At 34.8% G+C, this 25475-nt stretch overlaps 4 protein-coding genes across 6 annotated transcripts in view; all 4 read left to right on the forward strand.

Annotated features, from left to right (window-relative positions):
• The first annotated feature begins 44 nt into the window (after nt 1-44).
• LOC140046212 (uncharacterized) lies at nt 45-3118 on the forward strand. The gene is made up of 2 exons (XM_072090778.1): nt 45-214; nt 1133-3118. The coding sequence occupies exon 2, from the start codon at nt 1133-1135 to the stop codon at nt 2894-2896; it is 1764 nt and encodes a 587-aa protein (XP_071946879.1). The 5' UTR covers nt 45-214; the 3' UTR covers nt 2897-3118.
• A 168-nt stretch (nt 3119-3286) lies between these two features.
• LOC140047102 (mitochondrial-processing peptidase subunit alpha-like) lies at nt 3287-13118 on the forward strand. Its single transcript, XM_072091921.1, has 10 exons — nt 3287-3361; nt 6042-6247; nt 6452-6531; nt 7003-7085; nt 7273-7375; nt 7524-7616; nt 8009-8284; nt 8553-8852; nt 9290-9497; nt 10112-13118. The coding sequence occupies exons 1-10, from the start codon at nt 3288-3290 to the stop codon at nt 10288-10290; spliced, it is 1602 nt and encodes a 533-aa protein (XP_071948022.1). The 5' UTR covers nt 3287; the 3' UTR covers nt 10291-13118.
• Nucleotides 11509-13881, forward strand: LOC140047747 (netrin-4-like; the record flags this gene model as incomplete). The annotated part of the gene is made up of 2 exons (XM_072092782.1): nt 11509-11592; nt 13184-13881. A coding segment is annotated over exon 2 (573 nt), but the record flags the coding sequence as incomplete, so codon positions are not given.
• LOC140047101 (laminin subunit alpha-1-like) overlaps nt 13867-25475 on the forward strand; it is a 30566-nt gene continuing 18957 nt past the window's right edge. Inside the window, exons 1-11 of one of the 3 annotated variants that reach the window (XM_072091919.1) lie at nt 13867-13944; nt 17825-18028; nt 18472-18592; nt 18990-19157; nt 19733-19771; nt 21679-21834; nt 22568-22680; nt 23260-23484; nt 23955-24104; nt 24459-24591; nt 25294-25403. In XM_072091919.1, the coding sequence (XP_071948020.1) occupies nt 13885-13944; nt 17825-18028; nt 18472-18592; nt 18990-19157; nt 19733-19771; nt 21679-21834; nt 22568-22680; nt 23260-23484; nt 23955-24104; nt 24459-24591; nt 25294-25403 (1479 nt within the window). In that variant the 5' untranslated portion in view covers nt 13867-13884. Of the gene's footprint in view, nt 13945-17824; nt 18029-18471; nt 18593-18989; nt 19158-19732; nt 19772-20475; nt 20518-21678; nt 21835-22567; nt 22681-23259; nt 23485-23954; nt 24105-24458; nt 24592-25293; nt 25404-25475 lie in introns of all 3 variants that reach the window. The other 2 variants (XM_072091918.1, XM_072091920.1) reach the window with 2 other exon arrangements.

Below are 25475 nucleotides of genomic sequence, written 5' to 3' on the forward strand. Positions count from 1 at the left end.
GTTCTTTTTGTTGTTAGCAATTCACCCAGAGGTATGTAAACCTAGTTTATCAAGTTAGTTGTTGTGAAGCTTTGATTTTTAACAAAAAGTTGACGCATTCTTTGCTAGCTTCCACCTCCTAATGCAAGTACACTGGCATACAAGTAGGTCTACAGGAGGAATAATTATACAGTAAATCGTTCCTACTATTCATTCGTATTCATAATTTTGGAAGGTAAGTTTTAAAACTATACTTAGGTATTTCCGTCTCAAACAGGCCGCTCCACAACGTAAGGCTGGACTCACGACAAAACTTTGTTTAACCAAGGAAATCTAACAACAGGACACTGAGCTCGCCTCGTCAATATGGGGGGAACTCGTAAGAGCCCTAATTTGATCTTATGTCAAATACCAGATTTACTGTATTATGTATGTATTTTCTGTACTGTCTGTTAAGGGGCGTGGAACTGACCGTGTGGCAGCCACAGATAAACCCTCTGATCTTCGTAGCTCACCATCCTCTTACCTTGGTTTAACTGCATGTGATGATGGTTATCGCTGGCAGTGAATTGTATTATAGTGCCTAGTATTGCTTAAGGGACTCGTGAGACAGAATGTTTTTCTTCTAGCTCTTTTTATCTCAAAAGCTTTGTCTACACTATCAAACTAGTTCGACAAAAAAGTGCGATGTGATCAAATATGGTAGTGATGTGCCCAAATACAGTAGTGATATAACATCATCATGTCCATATATGGGCACATCACATGTTCTTGTCACATAAATCATCAACACTATACTATATTAATGTTTTTACTTCAGCGTTATTGTTTGCAATTCAAGTATGAACAATGGTTTCAAACAATAATAGAGTGAGCTTTCGATTTGGGACGACCTATGACATACGCCTACACGTATTGGAATTTAGAGTTTTCATTTATTTATATTTTAACATAATTATTATGATTTGTATATTTGTATAATTTAAAAAAAAATGTGTTTTTTGTTACATACAGTTTGATAGTGTAGACATAGCTTTAAATGTTTGTTCATTCTCAGTTGAATTCAGAGACATAAATGTTTATTTTATTCGATTGTCGCATAGCTTTCACAAAACCAACGTTATCATTGATTATGTTTGTTGTTTTCCTTTAGATGTCTGCTGGCGAAGAATTTGTTCGAATGTCTGGAAGCTCCGAGAAGAAAATGTGTTCGGCTCATGATGACAATGTACTGAAGTATTTCTGTTCCACCTGTAAGAAGTCCCTTTGCACAGATTGTTATCGTATTCTAGATTGCTATACCAAAGGTCATGACGTCATCTCTATGAAGGATGCTGAAAACAGTTTCAATGAAAAAGCTAAAGATGCGTTAAAGAATGCGGGTGATGTTATCAAAATTCTAGAAAGAAAACTGGATGCGATCGTTGTTCAGGAAACAAAATATAATCACCAGTTGGATTTATGCAAAGAAGCCATCGAAATGCAAAGGAGAGTAGCCATTGAACATATCAACGAAAATCATAAAAGGTTGTCGAAGCAATTGGGACATTTAAAAGAGAGAAAGGATCGTGCAAAAACCAAACACTTCGAAGTTTTTGACACAAAGAAAACGGAAGTTGAAGCGATGACTACAAAAGTTAAGGCAACAATGAACGACCCAGAGCAAACAGAAACACTCACGTCTCTTACAAAAGAGATTAAAGACTTTAAGGATAAGGTTACACGAAGAGATGATGATCCGCAGAAGGGAAATATTTTACCGAAGTTTATTTCGTCCTCGCAACTTCTAGATGTGATAAAAACACAGGGTCTTGGAGAAATTATCAATGTTAATGACTTGTATAAGGTTGATGGAAAACCAATTACAGTTACCAAAGGACAGCCATTTATGATTAGAGTGAAAAGCGGGAAAGGCAGCGGCTCTTCGGATGATGATGGATTGACTGCTATCTTAAAGAATTATCCAAGCATAGAGTGTGCTGAGGTTAAATACAGAGGAGATGGAGAGTACAACATTATAGGTAAATGCAGTGAAGAAGGAAGATGGGAAATGAGACTTACAACTGGTGATGCGCACATTGAAGGTTCACCATTAGACGTCAAAGTCGAAAACGAGATGTATGAAATACATACAATTGACAATATCTCATACTTCAAGAAAGACAAAGGCGGACAAGTAACAGATGTACTGCTTGATAAAAATGGCCACATCTTAGTATCGAGCTACAGTAATTATATTTTGAAGTTTTCCAAATCTGGTTCATTTGTTGAAAAGGCAACAGTTCGACGTGACAGAGAAGTTGTACGGATGCATCGTGTTGGTTACTGTGACATGGTTTATAGTGAATATACAAAAAGATGTGTTGTAGTCTGCAATTATGCATTGAAAAAGATCCGCTCATTTGGTAAAGGGACATTGAAATATCCAATGGGGCTAGCAGTAAACAACGTGACGGATGTTGTATATGTGGCCGACAGTGAGGCTCATTGTGTGTTTAAATTTAATATTAAAGATGGGGAGAGTCTTGGTCAAATAGGGTCAGGTAAATTATTCAAACCATATGACGTCACGTTAATGAAAACAGGTCATGTGATCGTAGCTGATTATGAAAGTAGCAAACTACAAATGTTTGATTCAGATGGTAATTACATACGTGTCTTTGTCGAAAAGGGAAGAGAAGATGGTGAAGTCATAGCTCCATGTGGCGTGGTCACAGATATCAATGACAATATCGTGGTAGCAAGTAATCATAAACTGCAACTATTTGATAAAGATGGCGCTTTCATAAAGCGAATAGATCACAAAGATGATGGGTTAGATACTCCGTTTGGGATTACAGTAATAGCAGGGAGACCAAGAAGAAAAGTAGCGGTTGCTAATCACGGGGCAAACAATGTTAAGATATATACATACTAGACACAACAATCTTCCTTTTAGGCAGGCAGATAATTATGTGTGTTAAATATTGTTAATAACTTGTAGACTTAGACTCATTTATTCATTCTTAATTTATATATTTTGTGTTGTTGATTTCAAGCATTGATATTATACTTTGCCTATAAATAATATGTGTCTAAACTTTTTCAAACATTTCATTATCAATCACTGGCCATATGTTTCAATGATATTTATAATTGAATAAATACCTCATTAAAAATGTATTTCCCACTGTGTTTTTTTGCCTGGTTGTGTACATTAGATACCATTATCTCAACAATTTAAAGATAGTTGATTGTTTCGCGCCACATTACGTAACATTGATGAAAAAAGTTAAAGAATTGTCATACTATAGAGGGCGTACTTTAAAATGGCGACTCGCATGGTAAGGGTACATGCGAAAAATTGCATAAGATTATCTGGAGGAAAGACAGATTTTAAAAGGTTAGTTTAAATAATTAAACTATGTAATTGGATATATTAAATATTGTAAACGTGTGAAATGATTTTATTCCTATCTTCTTCTGGCGAAACAGTTTTTGAGACTACCGTGTAGCTATCTAGGGCTCTATCTAGCCTAGCTAGGCTAGCGGGATCCAGTCAAGTCGCCCCATCGCAAAGTCGCCCCATACAAAGTCGCCCAATACAAAGTCGCCCCATCGCAAAGTCGCCCCAAAACAAAGTCGCCCCGGCACAGTCGCCCCATCGCAAAGTCGCCCCATTACAAAGTCGCCCCATCGGAAATTCGCCCCATCGCAAAGTCGCCCCAACGCAAAGTCGCCCCATCGCAAAGTCGCCCACGGTTTTAATCATATTGGTTGCGTTTGATATCGATTGCGTTGTTACTTTGGTCGCGCTAAATGTCGTATACAGTATAATGTTTATCCTATATACATAATTTGTGTTTTAATTTTTAAGGTTTTAATGGAGTGATGTGCTTTTTATTAAAAATCATTAAAAAAATAGTCCCTTGTTTGAAAGTTCTAAAAAGATTAGGCCTATCCCTGATTTATAGTTTCGAAAATGTTAATTTAATATGATTTTAAAATTAGTTACCAGAGCCACAATTACGAATCTTTCTTCAACCTACGCGTGGATACCAGCTAATTTTTTAGGATAATAATTATAATAAATGTATAAATGTGTAGTAGCCTAGGCCTTCCTATAGATTTACAGTAGTTAAAACAATAACAGTGTTGTAAGACAATGAGTGTTATAGGCTACTTATTGATCATTTTGCATTTATTGACAAGTTATGTGTCTTAATTTTATAATGACTTTTCAAAATAAAGAAATTAAAAAAAAAGGATTTCATCGCCGATATGATTGTTTTACATGCAGGTATTTTAGTAAAATTAAAACGCTACATTTTGACCATGGAAAAACCATCGTACAGTATCGTGTGCGTGTTTTTTAAAAAGAGCAATCCCCGACGGTCAGCAGAAAGACGGCGCAGTTCCGATTGGTTTCAGAGAATGTTTCAGATGGCGAGTCGCCTTTTATTCAACAGCACAATGATCATTTTACTGAAGAAATTCTTTTCAACCCTTTTGGTTAGGCCTAGAACATTCTAATTATCATGCCTAATAAATATCCTCATATCGGGTATTTATTTAATTTTAAATTAAACAAGACCGTGAAGAGGCACGGAATAATACGTACACGGACGTACGACGAATACACACACGCACGTCATCATTTACGACATATAGTGGTGATATGATGCAATTTTATAATGGATATAATGATGGGATTGCCTTTCCAGGCTTACAATCAATGTTCATTACGTAATACTATGTATATAATCTAGATCGTATAACATCATTTTATCGCGACCAAATTTAAACGCGACCGATTTCGAACGCGACTGATATCATCGTAAAACTCCGGCGGGGTTTCCCCATCTTCAGATGGTGCGTTGTAGTGCGACAACGGCGGAGTAATTACGGGGGTTTCCCTCTGGTAAGCTAGCACGTTAGTGCGACCGCGGAGTGATTAGTCGGGGGCTTCCTCTCTGATGATGGTGGTGCGTGCCGATCGTGTGACCTGAAACTACATGGCGGGGCTTCCCCTTTTTATGCCTACACGTTCCGTGTTATTTTGTGTATCATTGCGACATTTTACGCACTTGTAAACTATTTTTTAACGTTTTGGGGCGACTTTGCGATAGGGCGACTTTGTGATGGGGCGACTTTGCGATGGGGCGACTTTGCGTTGGGGCGACTTTGCGATGGGGCGACTTTGCGATGGGGCGACTGTGTCGGGGCGACTTTGTTTTGGGGCGACTTTGCGATGGGGCGACTGTGTAAGGGGCGACTTTGTATGGGGCGACTTTGCGATGGGGCGACTTGACTAGCAGGCTAGCTAGGCCTATCTTGTATAATAGCGTAGCTAGGCTGGCCTACTAGGCTAGGCCCTACAGTACTAGAGGCCTACTAGTAGTACTAGTACGGTACTAGCTAGCAGGCCTACTAGAGGGCCTAGTTAAGCTGCTCACATCTCTACTTATCCATCATCGATCGTCATAGCCTACATCATATCGACATCGCATATAGGGATAGTGCAGCATGATGCAAGCACAGAGTCAGAGTCAATACAAAGTGACACCAGCCAGGGAAGAGTGTAATTTAACTCTTCCCTGACACTGGTGACACTAGGCCTTGCGCTGCCTATAATATAGGGTACAATCCACATGCCTAAATAATATTGTCCGAATGAGATTGTCAGAGGTTTCTGAAGTAAATTTTTGTCAATAATAAATAATTAATGTTAAGCGTAAATAATATTATTATTAGGTAGGTCTGATAGACTTGGTTGTGCGGACTTACACGGTCACACTAGCCTACCTAGGCTAGTCCTAATAATGATTTAAATATTCTTAAAGATGTTACAGTATGGTCCACCGAAAACATAAAAAATGAAAATCTGACTTTGAATAGGCCATTTTGCAGTTTTAACAAAGTTAATTCCTTCTGTTGGAAGAAAACCAAGAAAATATTGTTTTCACTTAGAAAAAGACAAAATAAACAGTTAAATTTAAAAAAAAACAAAGTTATTAAAATTTTAAGTTTTAATATTAATAAAACTTTTGTTTATTCAAATGTTTATTGTGTTTGATTCCTAGATGCCGAATTACTGGTCTTCGTCGTTCCTTCTGCAGTTCTTATGGACAGGCTGGTAAAACTTCATTATGCCATCCCCTTCCTGGGACACCAAGTCCAGTGTATGCCACAGTAACAGACAATTCTTATGAAACACATGTAACTACACTGGAAAATGGCATGAGAGTGGCTTCACAGAACATGTTTGGTCAGTTTTGTACAGTGGGTGGTAAGTTAGAATAATGCTGTCAAACTTAGCCAGTGGCCATATTCACCAATCACACTTAAGTGAGATATTTCCCTTAAAGATGTACTGTCCCCCTGAAAAAATAATTCTTACAATTTTGGTTGTTGAATATGCCATTTTAATGTCACATAATAGTTATCCACTTTGATTTACCATTGTATTAACCAATTGTAATTATTTTGTTAGTTTTGATTGATTCTGGGTCAAGATTTGAGTTACCTTACACATCTGGAATTTCCCACTTTCTTGAAAAATTAGCCTTTGGTGTAAGTATACTACTATTAAAACCATTGTTTGTTTGTTGCAGAGCTGCTCATATCATGATTATGCATGAGAGATTTCAGCAATATCATTAATTTATAGACACAGAAGTTTATTTATCATTTATTTATTTATACTGGGTGATCTCTTCAGTCAAAGACCCAGTTATGATCAGTGGCTGTGTGTGACAGTAAATGTGTACATCGGGGTAACCTCTTACTTGTCTTGAAAGATGTACTAGGTTCTTTAAAGTGCACATGAGCTAGATGTGTGCACTGTACATAGTCCTTATCCGAGAAGACTGTTCTACCACCAGAACCATGCAGCAAGTGAGCCTTGTTGATAATATGGCTTCATAATTACGCTTCCGCTGTCTTAAAACGCACGGTCACTAGCTCGAGTTGATAAATGTATTAAAATGGGGTTTAATATAAAAACAATTCAGATTTTAATTAGTTTTCACTTTTTATTTATAGTCTACAGACAAATTTAAAGACAGAGATGAGATTTTACAGCGATTAGAAGCTTACGGTGGAATTTGCGATTGTCAAACATCTAGGTCTGTATGCCAATGTAAATGTATGTTTGGTTAATTGAACATGGTGAATAATTGAATTTTATATGTCTATTTCGTGCCTATCTTACTGGATAAACCAACAATAGCCCATGATCTCCTGAGGAGAGGATATAGGAAGATAAAAGTTACTCAATACAGTATTATAGTATATAGATTTCCTTATATTTAGGGATACAATGGTGTATGGCATCTCAGCAGATAGAGAAGGACTAAATGAGGTCATTGACATATTGTCAGAAGTTGTACTTCGACCAAAAATAACAAGTTCAGAGGTGAGGCAGTTTAAAACTTTAAAAATGTGCTCTTCAGCAAACTGAACCACTGTAATTTTATGAGGCTCTTTGTGTCAGCTTCAGCAGGATGGACAACACTTTTGAAAATTAATAATTCTTTTAAAATTTGTATCTTGCACTTTGTTAGCTTGACGATGTCGGTATAGGCATACGGTTTGAATTGGAAGACCTTGAATTGAGGCCAGATCCAGAGCCACTACTCACAGAGATGATCCATGCAGTAAGTCCATTCAATTGATCTCTGATATTGTTTTTAGTTTTTCCCATAACTACTGTGGAGTAGTAACTATATACAGTATATGGGCGCAGTGTGTCGGACGTTGGATAACTGATCGTGAGTTTGAATTCAACTCTCACGCATTTGTTGTATCCTTAGGCAAGACACTTTACTTATGTTTGCCTCTCTCCACCCAGGTGGTTAAATGGGAACCAGTTTAGATCAAGACACAACTTTGCGGTGATTACTATGCATTATGGGAGTATGTTTACATACGTGTTTTATCCAAAAATGAATGGGCTGATATTGTGCAGTGCTTAGAAGCTCTGTGCAATAAGAACAAATATTATTATTATGTTTGTTAGGCTTAGACATGCTTTCTCAATTGTTTTTAGGCTGCTTTTAGAAATAATACACTTGGCCAACCTAAATTTTGCACCGAAGAAAGTCTTGCCAAGATCAGCAACGAAACCATAATGCAATTTCTCAATGTTCATCACACGCCGTCGCGGATGGTACTAGCTGGCGTCGGGATGGAACATGAGGCTCTGGTGGATCTGGCAAAAACGCATTTTCTCGGAAGCTCTGTTGCGTGGAACACGGAAAAGATTCAACAACTTGGTGGTAACATAGATAGATCAATGGCACAATATACTGGAGGAGTACAAAAGGTAATGGCTGAAACACAAACTGGCTGGTCCATAATTACTTTTTTTCTTTTAAATAAGAACATTTTGATTTATTATTTATGGTTTTCAAGGAACCTGAAAAAGAAGAGTAATAATTCGTAGAACTGGCCTTAACCATTGTATATCTAGTCTGATGATTATACAGGACACCTTCTGGACCCAATAAATGTCCCCTTAATACTGGTGAGCCATGAATAGAGGTGTCCCAAAGGAGGTGTTCTTGTGTATAATCTTTTATTTGTTTTTGTAGGTTGAGAGGGACATGTCTAACATAGCACCAGGCACCCCAATACCAGAACTAGTCCATCTTGTCCTAGGCCTGGAAAGTTGTGGTCATCAGGACCCAGATTTTGTAGCTTTTGCCGTTCTTAACATGTTAATGGGAGGAGGTGGATCGTTTTCGGCAGGGGGGCCTGGCAAAGGCATGTACACACGGTTATACTTAAATGTGTTAAATCGGTACCATTGGATGTACAGCGCCACTGCAGTTCATTACAGCTACGAGGATAGTGGAATATTTTGTATTCATGCCAGCACCCCACCATCAATGGTGAGTGATGATACTTAACAACGCTACACTATCAAACTTTATGTGACAAAAAAAAATGTGATGTGCCCATATATGGACATGATGATGTCATATCACTACCATATTTGTGCATATCACTACCATATTTGTGCATATCACTACCATATTGGCACACATAATTTTGTCAAACTAGTTTGATGTGTAGACAGTGCTTTAAATATTAAAAGATATTTTTCTTTTATAATTGATCTATGATTCAAGACACAAAAATATCTTTGTTGTTTTATCAGTCATAATAAAACAGTATTTTATCTGTTCCGTTTTTTAAAGTAAGGAACCAAATTGTGTATAAATATAAAAAGAATTCATTTTGTGTAAAATTTATGCATATTTTTGTCACAAGATTAATTACTTTACATATTTTTACAATCTGAATTACGTCCATCTTCGTTCCCCAGCTTAAAGATTTAGTTGAAGTATTGACGAAAGAGTTTGTAAAGATGGCTGGTCGAGTAGAAGATGTAGAGCTTGATAGAGCCAAGACTCAACTTCAGTCAATGCTCATGATGAATCTGGAAGCTAGGCCGGTGGTGTTTGAAGATATTGGCCGACAGGTGCTTGCCACAGGGGCCAGGAAGCATCCAGAGGAGTTCTGTGAAATGATAGGTATACAGCCTTTTTTTGTCACACTATTATGTACTTGTAATTGTTAATTGGAGTGGAGTTGTGGCTTGGTGGTTATGATGCTTGGCTACCACTCCAAGGGTCCTGGGTTCAAGGCCCATCACATTTTTCTAAGGACAAAATTACAACTCCACTCCCAAAGACTTGAAATAAGACTTTGTTTATGTAGAGCATCTTGTGTATATGTTTGTCTTGTGAACCTTTGAGGGTCCCTAATGATCAGCAATTGCTGGATGGATCACCCTCATTAAATATGGTCAAAAAAACAAAATTGCGTAATTTTTACCTCACTATAGTGTGCTGTGTGAGAAAAAATAAGGACAACTATCTTTGAAATTAGGATGATAAATGAAATGCAGTAAGAACAGGGCATGTTGTCAAGAAATTATCCAGTTATTAATGAGCTTTCCTTTTTGGAGCGGTAGATGTCAAATCGTTCAAATACAGTCTGACAATTGAAGGAAAAGCTTATACAGATATACAGATTAATTTTTAAATTATTGTCCCCTTTTGAAAGGAAAGCTCGCTATATACTTTATCTCGGTATAATATAATGTTTACTTTTATCAACCTTTACTATTGTTATTTTTTTGCAGGCAAAATTTCAGCCGAGGATATTCAAAGAGTTGCGAATCGAATGTTACAATCCAACCCATCAGTTGCTGTCCTTGGCGACCTGAAATATTTCCCATCGTACAACGACATCCAGGCTGCGTTTGCTAGTAACGACGGAAGTTTACCGCGTTCAAAACTTGCATCAATCTTTAAACGATAATAGATATAAAGTTATTGAAATACTATGTTTAGCCTATTCTCAGTGCTTTATCTATAATTTGGCCAATATCATAGGCAAATTCTGTAATACAGTGTTAAATATAACTAACCTAACCCACGATACAGGTATAATTTATTTTTTAAATTTTATTTCAACAATATTTTATGAGGGTGGTCCATCCAGCATCAGCTGATCATTAGGGACCCTCAAACAATACAAACAGTAAATACAAAATAAACTATAAAAACACAAAATTAACAAAGATAAAAAAAAATTAATATACATATATATAAATATATGTGATGCATACGAGACACTGTATTATAGAATTTGCCTATAATACTAGGGACAGATAATGTCATATGTGGAGATACAGAGAATTGGGTGTTATGTTTTACAAATATATCTCGTACCACCATTTATATGTATTGAAACAAAATAAGATGCATTAATTAGTAAAAACTACATTTGAATGTGAAAAAAAGAGTAGAAGTCAAGTAAAACTACTAGTAATGGTAACATAAATGGACATATTTGGTACAGTGTATGAATAGCCAGTTATTTTCAGTGGTACAGGACATCTTGTACCATCTTTTTGTTTTGTACTTTATACTGTCCAGAAGGCTACACATTTGTTGTGAACTATATTAGATTCAATTTCAACAGATTATTGAATTGTCTGTCAATTTCTTACTATCTTTTGTGCCTTTTTATTAGTGATAATGATATATTTGAAATAAGATTTACTTTGTTCATTTAAATCTTTAGATGCACAAAATTGATGTTTTTTTTTGGGTGGGGGGGAACATTTTTTTGTATTGTTTATAACCTATATTTGAATGGTTATGACTCCAATTAAAGACCACTTCTTTTTACCACTATGTAATCATGTGTGCACTAATTATAATTCGGACAAATTACACTTTTATATTATTACGACCAATTTAGTTTGAAATATTTAATAAATATGTAAAACAAAAACATCGTTACATATTGAAGCTACGTACTTTCATATGTTTTAAACGAAATAAAAGTACAGTACTACTGTATCTGAATGAAATGAAATACATTGATGATTTATCTGCAATTCTCGTAACCTGGCCTAATTACCATATTCATTGTTTGGTTCCCACACTGTCAAACTATTGTGTGAGAAAACCAGTGGAGCGGCAAACCGTTAACCTGTTTTACACATCTAAAACGTTTGAAAGAAATAATTATTGTAAAAAAAGTAATAATATTAAGTGTGATACATCTCAAAATTGGTGCTTACGAGCTAGTCATGCTATGTGGATTTTTATGGTGAGTGCGTTTAAATCGTTTTTCTTCATTGCGAAAGTTAAGCCTTCGTTCTTAGGCCGAGTATAGCTGATGATAAGTAGGCTCTCAGCTCTGTCTGGTAGTAGAAACCGATCAGGTTCCACCTGTTGTATTAAGTGAAATTTATATTACCGTGTTCATTAAATTTGTTTAAAAAAAAAGCAAATGCATGACCGTTTATTTAGTGGCGTGTCGTGTTATTTTGCCAAATGTATGTTACTTTTTTTTTAATTTTTACAGTAAAAAATGTCATCTCGGTCTGTAAAAAGGTTTGCAGACTTTACCAACATTTTTATGATTTATATTATGTGGTGAAATTTTGGTTTACCTTCCTGCAGTTTCATTACTGTAACTATTTTTTCTTTATATAAATATTGAAATAAATAAAAAAGGATCATATTATTGCATGTTTTTGTTTATGATTTAAATAATCTATATTTTCCAGTGTATTTAGCAGGTTTTGTATGAAGATATGTGAAATTAATGAATCCGTTATTTATGTAGGCCTAATTTAGTGTATATTTTATGGAATTTGGTCTATAGCAATTATGATAGACCTACAGTGCACACCGTAGATTTAAAAGAAGTCAATAGAAATAATGCTCCTATATTTACACCTCGGTAGTTCATGTCTAAACTGTTGGCTACTCAATCAAGCATATAATTGAAATAATTGTGAATCTTGAGGTATTCCCCTCTCCATTGTATGACTGTGCATTGGTTGTTTACGCACAAGGAAGTGTTACTATAGAAACATAACTAAAAAGAATTCACCCACTGGTTACATTTGAACATATTCGGTTGTTGAGTTTTATTGTTCCCTGAAAAAAAAGTTAAATAAGTATTTAAGTTTGTACTCGGCAAACAACTTGTAATTACCTAAGACTTACAATTCGACTTACAAAAGTAGGCCTAAATAAAAGATTGTTAAAGCAAAAAAAAGTTAGTTACCCAAACAAATATTTCTTTAAAACCCTTATAATATACACTATTAAAATAATATATATTCAGTAATGATAAAAATGTTCCTCCATTTACCAATTAGTCTAATTTTAACTCATCTCTGTCTTTTAATGATGATTATTGGTATTTTTTTAGATATAATAATTCTGATCTATTTTCCAATAATAAATGTTGTAAAAAAAAGTTATAGCAGGGAAGAGTGAAATACTATCTATCTAATTCATTATTTGGGATGGTTCATGAATATTCATGAGAATTATTGATCGATATTAGAGCATTGTCATTATTGAAACAGATGGACAGCATGAGGGCTATTGTTAGGATATTGATTGTGTATTAACTTAAAAAGGTAATTTAATATGACACGATTATTCAGGTCACAGTGGCGATGATTGTACCATGGTACATAGCCACACCCAATGGTTCATAACCACACCCAATGACATGTGTAACCACACCTATTTATAGAAATATAATAAATGATCCAAGCAATAAAATTATTATATTTATCATCAATCTGTTTTAGGAATCGATATTTCAACATTTAGTTGAATATGTCATGTATTGCTGTAGAGAAAAATAATAAAATTAAATATTTTCCTTTTTTCAGATGAATTATCAAAATAGAGATGTTGAGGTTATAAAGGCTGTCTGTAACAATACCATACAGTAGGATAGGAGTTTATATTGTACAATCAAATTTATCTAATCTGAAACAGAATTTAAAAAAAAAACATGGCACTTCTACAATTAATTTTTTGTGGATCATATTTATTAACACTGTGTGGCGGTCAAGATACGGGTACATGCGTGGAACGTGCTTGTTACCCCGTATTTCGTGACCTTATTGACACCATTGCAAACAGGACGCTATTTGCCACTTCCACGTGTGGAACACCAGAAAACGAGTTTGAACTGCGCACTTTGGGCGCTAATGAGTATACGTACGATCTCATGATTTGTAATTCTACCATCGAGGAATTCGCTCATCCTATCGAACTTCTCCGAGATTTTACTCTTCAAACTGTTCTGGATCAAACGTTTGATGCACCGGATCTGAGTACGTGGTGGCAGTCTGAGAACGAAGTTACGTCCATCCAGCTTACGTTGTCTTTGTTTAATGATCTGCTATTTCAAGGAATGACAATCGCTTTTAGGAGTCCGAGGCCGCTTTATATGTTCATAGAAAAAAGCCATGATAGAGGTTCGACCTTTGAACCTATGCGTTACTTTGCCGATAATTGCCAGTCACGATTTCCCTCAGTACAAGTTGCGTCGTCGCATTCTTACTCTGGATATGAAGTTGTGTGCATGGAGACGTATTACTTTGGTGATCAGGAAACATTCATTAATGATGACGATGAACAACAGGTAACAATAGCAACATTACCATTTTAGCCCCAGAGGTCCTGGAAATAAAATTTGGGAAAAGTTAGGAGGATTATATGCTAAACTTAACCTAATGTCCTATCGTTTGCATTGAAATTTCCAAAATTTAGGCTCCCGTTTGTTTTGCCTAGTTATAATACTTCAATTGCATTATAATGGATTTATCAAAGTCTTTTGTCACTAAATTTAGCCTAAATTAGAGGGTGGAATATAGTAGATTAGACTTGGTCATAACACAACAGTACTTACCTAGAATCAGACATCTTCCTCACTCTTTATAATGATGCATGTTTAGTAATTGTCGTAGATGCTGGTTGAGAAAAGAGTGTGTTACTAATGTGGTCAGTGCATGGTAATATTGGGCTTGGCCCATCTCATCTGACCAATAAGGATTAAGAGAATTAATGTGGTTTTCTGTTAGAGTCATTAACATTCTTAAAATCCATTAGCTAGAAAAGTGAAGGTAACAGGAAGGTAACCTGTCAATGTGAGGTTAAATAAAGAGATATATAGAGGATGTATAAATAATCAAATTAAAAGTAAATGTTGAATTGTTTAAAAGCTATGTGGTAGGTCTGCTACACATGTTATAATACCTGAGCTTCAACACTTTTTAAACAATTTAAATTTGTTACATTAGGCGCAGGAGCCCCGGATAGCGTTACGTTTGAAAACCCCAAAAAGTGAGGTTTTCAACCATTAGCGGCATGACTGATGTGAGTGATTAATGTGTTTTACGGACGGTTTCAAGGACTATCCTACCAGTGGGCTGTTCACTGGTCAAATGATTGACACTTTGTATCACCGTTTGTAACTGGAGCTGTGACGACCTTTGTAACTGGAGCTGTGACGACCTTGCAAGAATACTAGGCCAGAATTTTTAATTGAAAAGTGCCTTGGTATTAACAATAACATGGAGATGGAAACAAATTTGTCTATCTTTCTTTCTAAAATAAATGGTCACTATAGTTTCAAACTAGGCTTAGTCCAATCGAAACCTAAATTAAAATTGTTGGTATTCTTTGGCCGTTGTTTGATTAATTACATCTTCATGCCATGTTTTTTTTTCTCTAATGATTTGGCGATACGCTCCTATATTAATTAGGCCTACTAGCAGAGGGTTCGATGAGTTTTGAAAAGTTATGGAAATGTGGTCTAACATATAGCAATTCAGTTTTTTAAGGCCCTTCTTCCTTGTCCGAGCCTTTGGAAATATTAAAAAGTTATATTAATATAATATATTCTGTGTTTTCATGTTTTGAGAAATTGTATATCATTTCAGATGTTTCGCGCTGCGCTTTTATTTGTTTCGCGCTTCGTCTTGTTCGAGCTTCCTCCGTACATACCGATAATTATATGATTTTTTATTTCATTTTTTGTACATTATTAACAAATAGCATACAGAACCCCATACAGAACATACCCTTCTCTGAGAAAACACTTGTGGGCGATTCCCCGAATACGACATGATGGAATAGCTTTGGAGACTTTGACTTTGGAGTAGGCCTAAATCGAAACGTCAAGCAACTCAACAGTTCTTTTCAGAACTAATATAGGCCTACGTGGTGTACCGCAAATTTATATCAACAAATATGTAACTTGTTTAGCACGTTTAAAATGGATAGCAAAACATATTAAAAAAAAAAACCTGAATTATTTCAAACAGACAGCACATTAGTTCAAACGGATAGCACAATAGATAGTTCAATCAAATGGATATAACTATGATATAACTGTACTGTGCATTCTATACGGATTATCGGGTAGCACATTCTTTCAAATGAATAGCACATTCTTTCAAATGGATAGCACATTCTTTCAAATGGATAGCACATTAGGTAGCACAATCAAATGGATATAGTACTGTACTGTACATTATTCTATGATTATCGGGTAGCACATTCTTTCAAATGGATAGCACATTAGGCCTATTTCAAATGGATAGCACATTCTTTCAAATGGATAGCACATTATTTCAAAATGGATAGCACATTATTTCAAATGGATAGCACATTGGGTAGCACAATCAAATAGATATAGTACTGTACATTATTCTATAAGGATTATCGGGTAGCACATTATTTCAAATGGATAGCACATTAGGTAGCACAGTCAAATGGATATAGTAGGCCTACTGTACATTGTTCTATACGGATTATCGGGTAGCACATTCTTTCAAATGGATAGAAAATAATTTCAAATGGATAGCACATTCTTTCAAATGGATAGCACATTATTTCAAATGGATAGCACATTATTTCAAATGGATAGCACATTAGGTAGCACATTCAAATGGATGTAATTGTACTGTACATTATTCTATAAGGATTATCGGGTAGCACATTACTTCAAATGGATAGCACATTAGGTAGCACAATCAAATGGATATAATTGTACTGTACATTATTCTATAGCCTACGGATTATCGGGTAGCACATTCTTTCAAATGGATAGCACATTAGGTAGCACAGCCAAATGGATATAGTACTGTACATTATTCTATAAGGATTATCGGGTAGCACATTCTTTCAAATGGATAGCACATTAGGTAGCACAATCAAATGGATATAGTACTGTACATTATTTTATACGGATTATCGGGTAGCACATTCTTTCAAATGGATAGCACATTCTTTCAAATGGATAGCACATTAGGTAGCACAATCAAATGGATATAATTGTACTGTACATTATTCTATACGGATTATCGGGTAGCACATTCTTTCAAATGGATAGCAAATTATTTCAAATGGATAGCAGAGCATGGATTTGGGTAGAGCACAATCAAATTGAGCACATTGGGTAACACATTGCATCAAATGGGAGCCTACTGTACAGTTATTCTATTGAATTGAATTGAAATAAATATTTATACTGGGTAACCTCTTCAGTCAAAGACTGGTCTCCCAGAGGGCCCAGTTGGTGATCAGTGGCTGTGATGTACTAATACACCCGGGGTAACCCTCCACTCGTCTCGAAAGATGTACTAGGTTCTTTAAAGTACACACGAGCTAGATGTGTATTCTATTATCGGGTGTAGCACATTAAAATTGAGATAAGATGGACATCATAATTTATTATTAAGAGGAAAAACAGCAAATCTTTACTGAGGGGACACTCCTATAAAGCGGACATTAAGGGGACGGGGAACATTTAAGCTCAGTGCCAATGTTCACTCAATATATTTTCCATCACAAAATAACAAAAAAGACGAAATATTTATATCCATTTATCGTTATTAAATAAAAATGGATATCATGATAATTATGATACTTTGTTTGTCTTGAAAGTTTTCATTGGTGAAACGTTGCCTGCTACATTTTGAATTTCCGAGTCCAGATCAGTATTGGTATTGGTTTTCCGTGATCTATTCTAACTAATGAAACAATTTTTAGAAAATGATATATCTGATAGATATCATCTAAGTGATGTTTTACATAAGTTATAACGTTTAACTTTTCATTCTCCATACATTCAATTCTTTTAATATAGTTCTTGTATAACACCATATCAAGTAGTAGTAGAAATTATTGTAGGTTTTCTTATTATTCAGTCAATTCAGTGTTTCTATACAGAAAAGAGTAGTCAGTGGCCTTAACATCAATTAATTGTATAATTTGCACCCAAGGTCGAATAGCAAGAAACTCAGGTCCAGTTACATTGGTGTTCATTGGTCAATAGGAAATGAACAGCACACTTATGGGTGGTGACAAAGTTTAGTTATTGATAAGTTGTCCTTGGGAAAAACACATTAGTTGGGTTGACCATGGGCTGACAGAGTTAACGACTTCGTAACGCTATCCGGGGCTCCTGCGCCTAATGATCTGTTCTGAGTGGCTTAATTAACATTTCTTTATTTCAGGTAATTTACAACCCAGCACAAGAAATTGGGCCAGATTTTGCAATGTATGAGATACAGCAATATTTCATTTTATCTGACATTCGAATAACGCTAGGTGAAGCTGGAGATACAGGGCATCCGTTGCGTAATTACTTTGCCATTGCTGATTGGGATGTACAGGGCCAGTGTGCTTGCTATGGACACGCGGAGCAATGTGTAGGCATTGTAAGTAATTCCGAAAATTCACTTTGCGACCACCGATGACCTAATCACAGTACGTCATGTTAATCCGTTGTGTGGTATGCACGAAAGTGCTCACTCTATGCATTTGACACAGTTTTGGTGGTTTCTAGATTCTGACTACACATCAATTGACATGACCTTGTTTCTTGGTCATTGGCTGCCATAAACTGAAAGCTTCCAAATGATAACATACAGTAATTAATACATATTTATAAAAGTATCGATTTTGAGCTAAAACCTTGTATTTGTGTTCCAAAATTGTCATCTACTGTCCGGGATAATTTGTCATGAATTACTTAACTGAAATTAATTCTCTTATACTTTAAATTTACTAAACCTAAACAAGATTGATCTTTTCATTCTCCAAACTCATACAAGTATATTGTTTTATTATTTAACAATTTGTGTGATGTGTTATTCCCCAGGATGAAGCTGACTGTGTTTGCCAGCACAACACAATGGGTAAAAACTGTGAAGAATGCATGCCGTTGTTTCAAAACAGACCATGGCAGGCTGCAATGGGAAGCAATGCTAACGAATGTGAAGGTATCACTCATCCATTCAATTTTTATTTCTCCCATTAATTTGTACAGTAATTCTTCATTTTTTAGTTATACCAAGTGATCTAATAAAATGCTTTATTCATATATATAATTCGATTAAGTACAGATATGGTAATACCTAGTTAAATAGTGTAAAAATAACATAATTATATCAGGCAATTGTGACATAGATCTGAAATTGTTTATGCTCTAGCAGTTACAAACTTAAAGCTGATCATCATGTCTATATATGGGCACATCACATTTTTTATCACATACATTTTGATAGTGTGGACAGAGCTTTAGAAAAATTATTTTATGAACCTTAACAAAATTTGATTTAGGAGAGATTTTTTTAAAGACAGTTTACAGTAAACTGAACTATTTTATATCTCTATTAGATTGTGAATGTAATGGCCGAGCAGAATCATGTGTATTCGACCAAGCGAAACAGTACGGTGTGTGTATTGATTGCACCGAGAACACTCTAGGAGACAAGTGCGAGATGTGTATGCCTGACTTCTTTCGCAATCCTTATTTGAACCCCGAGGTGAACACGACATGTATAGGTGAGAATATGTTTGTAGTTTCTAGTCCATGTATAATGTAATGTTATTTAATATTGTGTAGAGTCTGTCATACAATCAACATAAGCTAGTTCTGACATTTTCAACTAGCTAAGTTGCTGGATATCTAGGTTGAATTTCAAACCCTGGTTTTTATATACAAGATATTTTATTTCTAAATAGAGCTATATAATCTAATCTAAATTCCTTGTACTCCCATTAACAACCAATTAATTTTGTTTTGTGATGTTTTAGTATCTTTTGTGTTCTGTTTTGTCATCTGTGTAGCACAGTTTTTGTTGGCTGATTTGGGGACCTTAAGCCCTGTCTACACTGTCAAACTTTATGTGACAATAAAATGTGATGTGCCCATAATATATGGACATGATGATGTCATATCACTACTATAATTTGACCATGTCACTACCATATTTGGGCACATCAAACTATTTTTTTCAAACTAGTTTGATAGTGTACACAGAGTTTAAAAAACATTACACTAGCTAAACTTACCTGTTTATATATATTTTTTCTGTGTTAATGAATATGTTGTTTGAAATCCCTAAATACCATTTTAGAGGCTGAATCTTTATATGGATGTGTTGATTATTGCACTCGTAAGTAAATGTGTTTAGATATACTGTTTGCCTGCATTTTGTTTTGTTTTTTTGTGGTTTTATGTCATTTCTTAATCATGAATGCGCTGTACACAGCATTTATTTGTCCAATTTGTATTAGAAAGTGTATTCAATACTTCTCAACAATATACTTTTGCTATCTTTAAATTATCAGTAGTTTATTGAACGTCCTTTTAAGTCAAGAATAAGATATGCTAAGAACAGCACATGTTCATTAATCTATTATTATCCTCTTCAGTCAAAGACTGGTCTCCCAGAGGGCCCAGTCATGATCAGTAGCTGTACTAGTACACCGGGGTAATCCCTTTCTTGTCTCAGAGATAGGTTCTTTACAGTGCACATGAGCAAGATATTTACACTGGACCTATGGTTTATAGTTCTTATCTGAGAAGACTTGTTCTACCACCATAATCATGGTTTGAGTGAGCCTCGAACTCTTGCCGATGTTTATACCTGTCCACTATACCAGCCTATACCAAAATAGATCATTTTGCATGAAATTTACTCCAGATATACAGTAGCCCCGGGTGAGGCCTTATGCCCAATTTCAGAACAGATTCAGACAATTGCATTATTTTCTGCCTATAAAAATTCCACTGCATGTTTCACCGTAATTTTAAAACATTTTTTTACTTCTTCACTTTGTAAATTTATCTTTTTAAACCACCATTTCACAATTTTAGAGGGTATGTCTGACCCCTTTGGATGCATAGTGTACTGCCATGGTAGGTATAATATAAGTAACATCTTTACATGGGTTTGACAATTTATTTTCTAATAAATAAATAAATACTTTTTACTGGTTTTAGGGCTCGGACGGTAAACATTAGTAGATTTTACAAAATATGATAAGATATTTATTGTCTTGTTTTTATGACAATTTTATTTTCATATTTAAAGGGACATTATTTATTATAACATAAACTGTATTTTTATTTATTATTTTTTTAACATTGTTAATTTTTTTTTTAAATGCATGATGCTTCTCTTTCTTTTTTTTCTCATTTTTTTTGCATGATACTATAAAACCTATAAAATTTGAAGAAAAACAAATTTGATATTTACAAAGGTGGTGGTTCAAATATATGTTTTTTAAAGAGTATTATAGTATTTAAATGTTAGCACAATAAACTCTTCCAATACCTGATTCTCTTAAAACTGGAAACTCTCCAAAACCAGACATTTCTTAAGGTACAGCACGAAAAGTCCCAAATTCATTAAAAGTATATTCGGAATACCAGACTTTTCTGAAAACCAGACATATTGTATTGGGAGAGTTGATGTATTACAATATTATTATTAGGCCAAAAAACTTGATGAAAGTAAATTACGTGGGTTTTAACAAAACTTTCACTTCCACATGCAGTTTATGGTTTGTTAAACATTTAGATTATATAAAAATGTTGCCACAGTTAGACCAAACACTTTCTGTTAAACTTTCTGTCATTTATGAATTTTTTAAATAAGTAATACCATAGAGATATTCACTATAATATCTCTATGGTAATACCATATTACATGCCTTCCAATTGTGCACATGCGCCAGGTATAGGTATGGATTGATGGATTAACATCCAATTGGAAGGCATGGGATATGGTATTAAAACATTTTTTTTTATTTCAACAATATTTTACTAGGGTGGTCTATCCAGCTGAAGCTGATCATTAGGGACCTTCGCAAAAATACATCACGACAAGACATAAACATGTAACAATAAAAATTAAATTAAAATAAATATAATTTATAAAGATAAAAGAATGCACAAACAATTTTGATGACTGGGTACATAATACAGGAACAAGATGTGCCTCTCTCTTTGTTCCAATCTTTTCCTGGTTCTTCAAGATTATTATTAAAGATATATTTTATTTTTCCCTCTCCATAGCATGCAACTGTACAATGATCGGCACGGTTACAAACACGATTTGTCAGGAGTTTGACGGACAGTGCATGTGTAAAGCAAACGTTGAGGGGCGACAGTGTGACGAGTGTATGGATGGATTCTGGGATTATTCCATTAATCACGCTTTTGGTTGCATAGGTATGGACAATTGTCTTTTATTCATAGTGACTCAAAGGCTCTGTTTACACTATCAAACTAGTTGACAAAAAATGTTGGAAGAATTTCATCTGGTTGTGGAATAGGTATTACATAAAATTTCAACCAAAAATAGTATAAGCAAACTTACAGTACGTTTTGAAACCTATCAGGTTTCATTCTCAACTGGCGTTTCATCGTCTAGCGTTGTTAATCCCATAACGACGATGAGTTGGTATAGCGCAAAAATGTGATGTGTCCATATATGGAAATGATGGTGTCACATCACTACCATATTTGGGCATAGCACTGCCATATTTTGCCATATCACTGCCATATTTAGGCACATCAAAATTGACAGTCACACTTCTACAGTTGCTGTTTGACAAAAAAAAACAAGATGATATCTTATTATCATGATTTATATTAGATTTATTCATACAAAATTATTCATACCTGTGTCGTGGTATTAAAAAACTTTATTTTTTAAAATTATTATTTTTATTACTTAGTAAGCTTTTATAGGGTGCCCTACCAAGAACAGAGCGCTTAAAAATACTTACTACTGAATGAAAAGTAATAAATAGTGATGATGATAAATAGAGGTGCCAAGGTCGGTTCTATAATTAGTAATATTTCTAAATTCTAAATTCCACCTGCATCTGACAAGTAGGATTAGACTGGATCAGAATCTAAACATTCTTTGTTACTGTAGTTTACATTTTCTTTAAAACAGCTTGCAATTGTGATTCTCGTGGTAAAATTGAAGAAGATGATTTTTGCGATAAGACAACCAGTATATGCTACTGTAAGAAAAACGTTGAGGGTGATACATGTGATACTTGTAAGGTAAATAGAAATTAGTAATAATTATTATATACCTAGTCTCCAGATCACCTATCAGCTATATTAACCATGTCCCTCAGCCCAGTAAATATTTTTATCTCTTAGTGTACGTAAATTCTGTAATCTGATTGGTCAATATGTATGAGAAGGTAATATATCCTGTATTACCTGTTTGATGTTTCTACGCGCGCGCGTTGTTTATGTATTGTATTGTATTTTTATTGTTGAGCGCATAGTTGTGACATTGATGTTGTTTGGAACAGTTGTTTGTATATGGAAGCTTAGACCAAGGTTAATTAAATTTATGACACAAGATACTGTATATATTTGTTTTTTCTTTGTATCTTGTCCAATTGCTTATATGTGTACACTAAGAGATAAAATCGTTACACCCTGCTTGTTCACAGAATATGGGAAATATCTACGTTCTGGTTCCATATTCCACTTCGGCCTCATGGAATGTGGAACCAGAACGTAGATATTTCCCGTATTCCGTAAACTAGATACTAGTAGTATCACATATTTCTAAACTACTTTATAATAGTAACATTAACATATTGTTAAACTACATTTCCATTTAAGGTTGGAAGTTACAGCCTAGCAGCTTTCAATGTAGATGGTTGTCTTTTATGTGATTGTGATGTCGGCGGCTCAACCACGTATGACTGCCCAGACCCTCTAGGCCAGTGTGTCTGTAGGCCTCGTTTGGTTGGTAGAACCTGCAATGAGGCCCAGACTGGATACTATGTTCCCAAATTGGATTCAATAATGGTAGAAGGAGAACTGCCAACTTCAATTAGTACAGGGGTAAATGTCTTTAAGTCTTTAATGATCTTTAATTGTGGCTTAAAGATTAAAGCTCTGCAGTCTACACTATCAAACTAGTCACTATCAAAAAAAGTGGGCTGTGCCCAAATATGGTACTGATATACCCAAATATGGTATTGATATAACATCATTTTGTCCAAATATGGGCACATCACATTTTTTTGTCACATAAAGTTTGATAGTGTAGACAAGGCTTTAGAGGCCTTTTAACAAAATGTGGATGCTAATAGAGTTGAACACCTATTAAGGGGACACCTCCAAGACCCAACAAAGTGTCCACTAAATGGGCATATAAAAAATAGGGGCTGGTTATGTAAACAGATTGATTTTTGTTCGTTTCAAGGGTAAAGTTTCTCCATAATAGTGACTTCCCTTGGAAATTTGCCTAAAATAAGAATAGTGGTGTAAAATTTTACTGTATAGTAATCATATACTTTTTTTTCTTTTAGGAGATTGTGTTGGAGGAGAGAGCTGGACATGGAGTAGGAGGGTCAGTAACCGGTCAAGGCTTCCTGGTGGTTGGTGAGAATACTGTCATCACCTACATGGGACTAGAAATACCAAAAACCATGAACTATGTCATTGTAGTACGCTACGAGGTAAAAAACAAAGTATTCTTGACAAGAAGTAAAGCAGTAGTCTAACTTAGGGAGTGGGATTATATTTGAGTATGGGATTATACTCATAATTATGGGATTATACTCATAATTATGGTATTAATAATTAATAATAACAGAAACGAACATTATCTTAAGACCGTACTTTTTATCCAGTAGCATAAGTATTGTTAGATGCTCTGTTCTTGGTAGGGTGCCATATAAGAGCTTATAAATAAAAATATTAAGAGCTTATAAATAAAAATAATAATAAAAAAAAAAAATGACACAGGTATGAATAAATTTGTATGGATACACATAATACAAATCATATTAATATATCATCTTGTTTTTTAGTCCAACAGCGATTGGGGAAGTGTGACCGTCAATTTTGAACAGCTTACACCTGATCCTTACACGTGTGCTGGTACCATTTACGACGGTAGTGTTCTTACGGCTACAAACGACCTGATGAGTATGGGTGAAGGAGGTTAGTAAAACAAAATTAGCTTTCTCTTAAAAAATGTAATAGAGGCTAAACATTAAAATAAAATTTTTTAAATGCTTCCAACAGCGAGTAACTCACCAATTACAGGATGGATAATCTATTTAATAATTTATCGTGCTTATAAACTAAGTCTCATTTGAGGCTTAGGAAGTGGAGTTGAAAGAATCGTGAGTTACAACCCTGGCACTAGTTCAGTATTGAACCCCAGACCTTGGTATTGGAAGGCAACATGTAAACGGCCAACCTATAGCTCCACTACAAGCATGAATGTAATGTCAATTTTACCTACAGTAGCACAGATAATTTTAATCAAATTTGTATTTGAAAAGAGAAAAGACGGGTTTAACTTGTTCTGGACACAAAATAATGTTTAAATAAATAAATTCTGAATAAATAGTTATTTTGTATGAAACAATTGATATATGAAACCGAAAGAGTTACGTCAGGGTAGGTTTACAATTAGTGAAATGCTTACTCTGAATAATTGACTTACTTATCGAAGAACATTCTTTCTTTCTTTATTTCCATTCACAAAATCATAAACACACATAAATAATCACAGTACAAAACAAAGAATCTCTGAAGCATAGCTTAAGTAGAAACCCCCTGTTACATACATTCTGTCAACTTTTGACTTTCTCTTATAAATTCCTTTAATATTTTTAATTTACCCACTGCATACAGGTTTTACTGAAATGGGAATGCTTTGTCTTCGAGCAGACAGTGTCTATAATGTAACAATAAACATGGCAGCTGGGTCACTTGGCTCAGGCTCTCAACTTCTACTAGACTCGGTATGTAAAAACAATTACTTCTTCATTTCCTACAGTGCAAATTGTATACATTTTTCAAAAAGTAACAACTTG

Source organism: Antedon mediterranea, chromosome 4 (assembly GCF_964355755.1).
Source record: "Antedon mediterranea chromosome 4, ecAntMedi1.1, whole genome shotgun sequence".
NCBI lineage: Eukaryota > Metazoa > Echinodermata > Crinoidea > Comatulida > Antedonidae > Antedon > Antedon mediterranea.

What these genes read in the sequence shown, in the direction of transcription:
- LOC140046212 (XM_072090778.1), top strand. Translation starts at nt 1,133, where the DNA reads ATGTCTGCTGGCGAAGAATTTGTTCGAATGTCTGGAAGCTCCGAGAAG.
- LOC140047102 (XM_072091921.1), top strand. Translation starts at nt 3,288, where the DNA reads ATGGCGACTCGCATGGTAAGGGTACATGCGAAAAATTGCATAAGATTA. An exon ending in TGCGATTGTCAAACATCTAG is followed by an intron (nt 7,086 to 7,272) that starts GTCTGTATGCCA and finishes CCTTATATTTAG; the next exon opens with GGATACAATGGTGTATGGCA. An exon ending in ATACTGGAGGAGTACAAAAG is followed by an intron (nt 8,285 to 8,552) that starts GTAATGGCTGAA and finishes TTGTTTTTGTAG; the next exon opens with GTTGAGAGGGACATGTCTAA.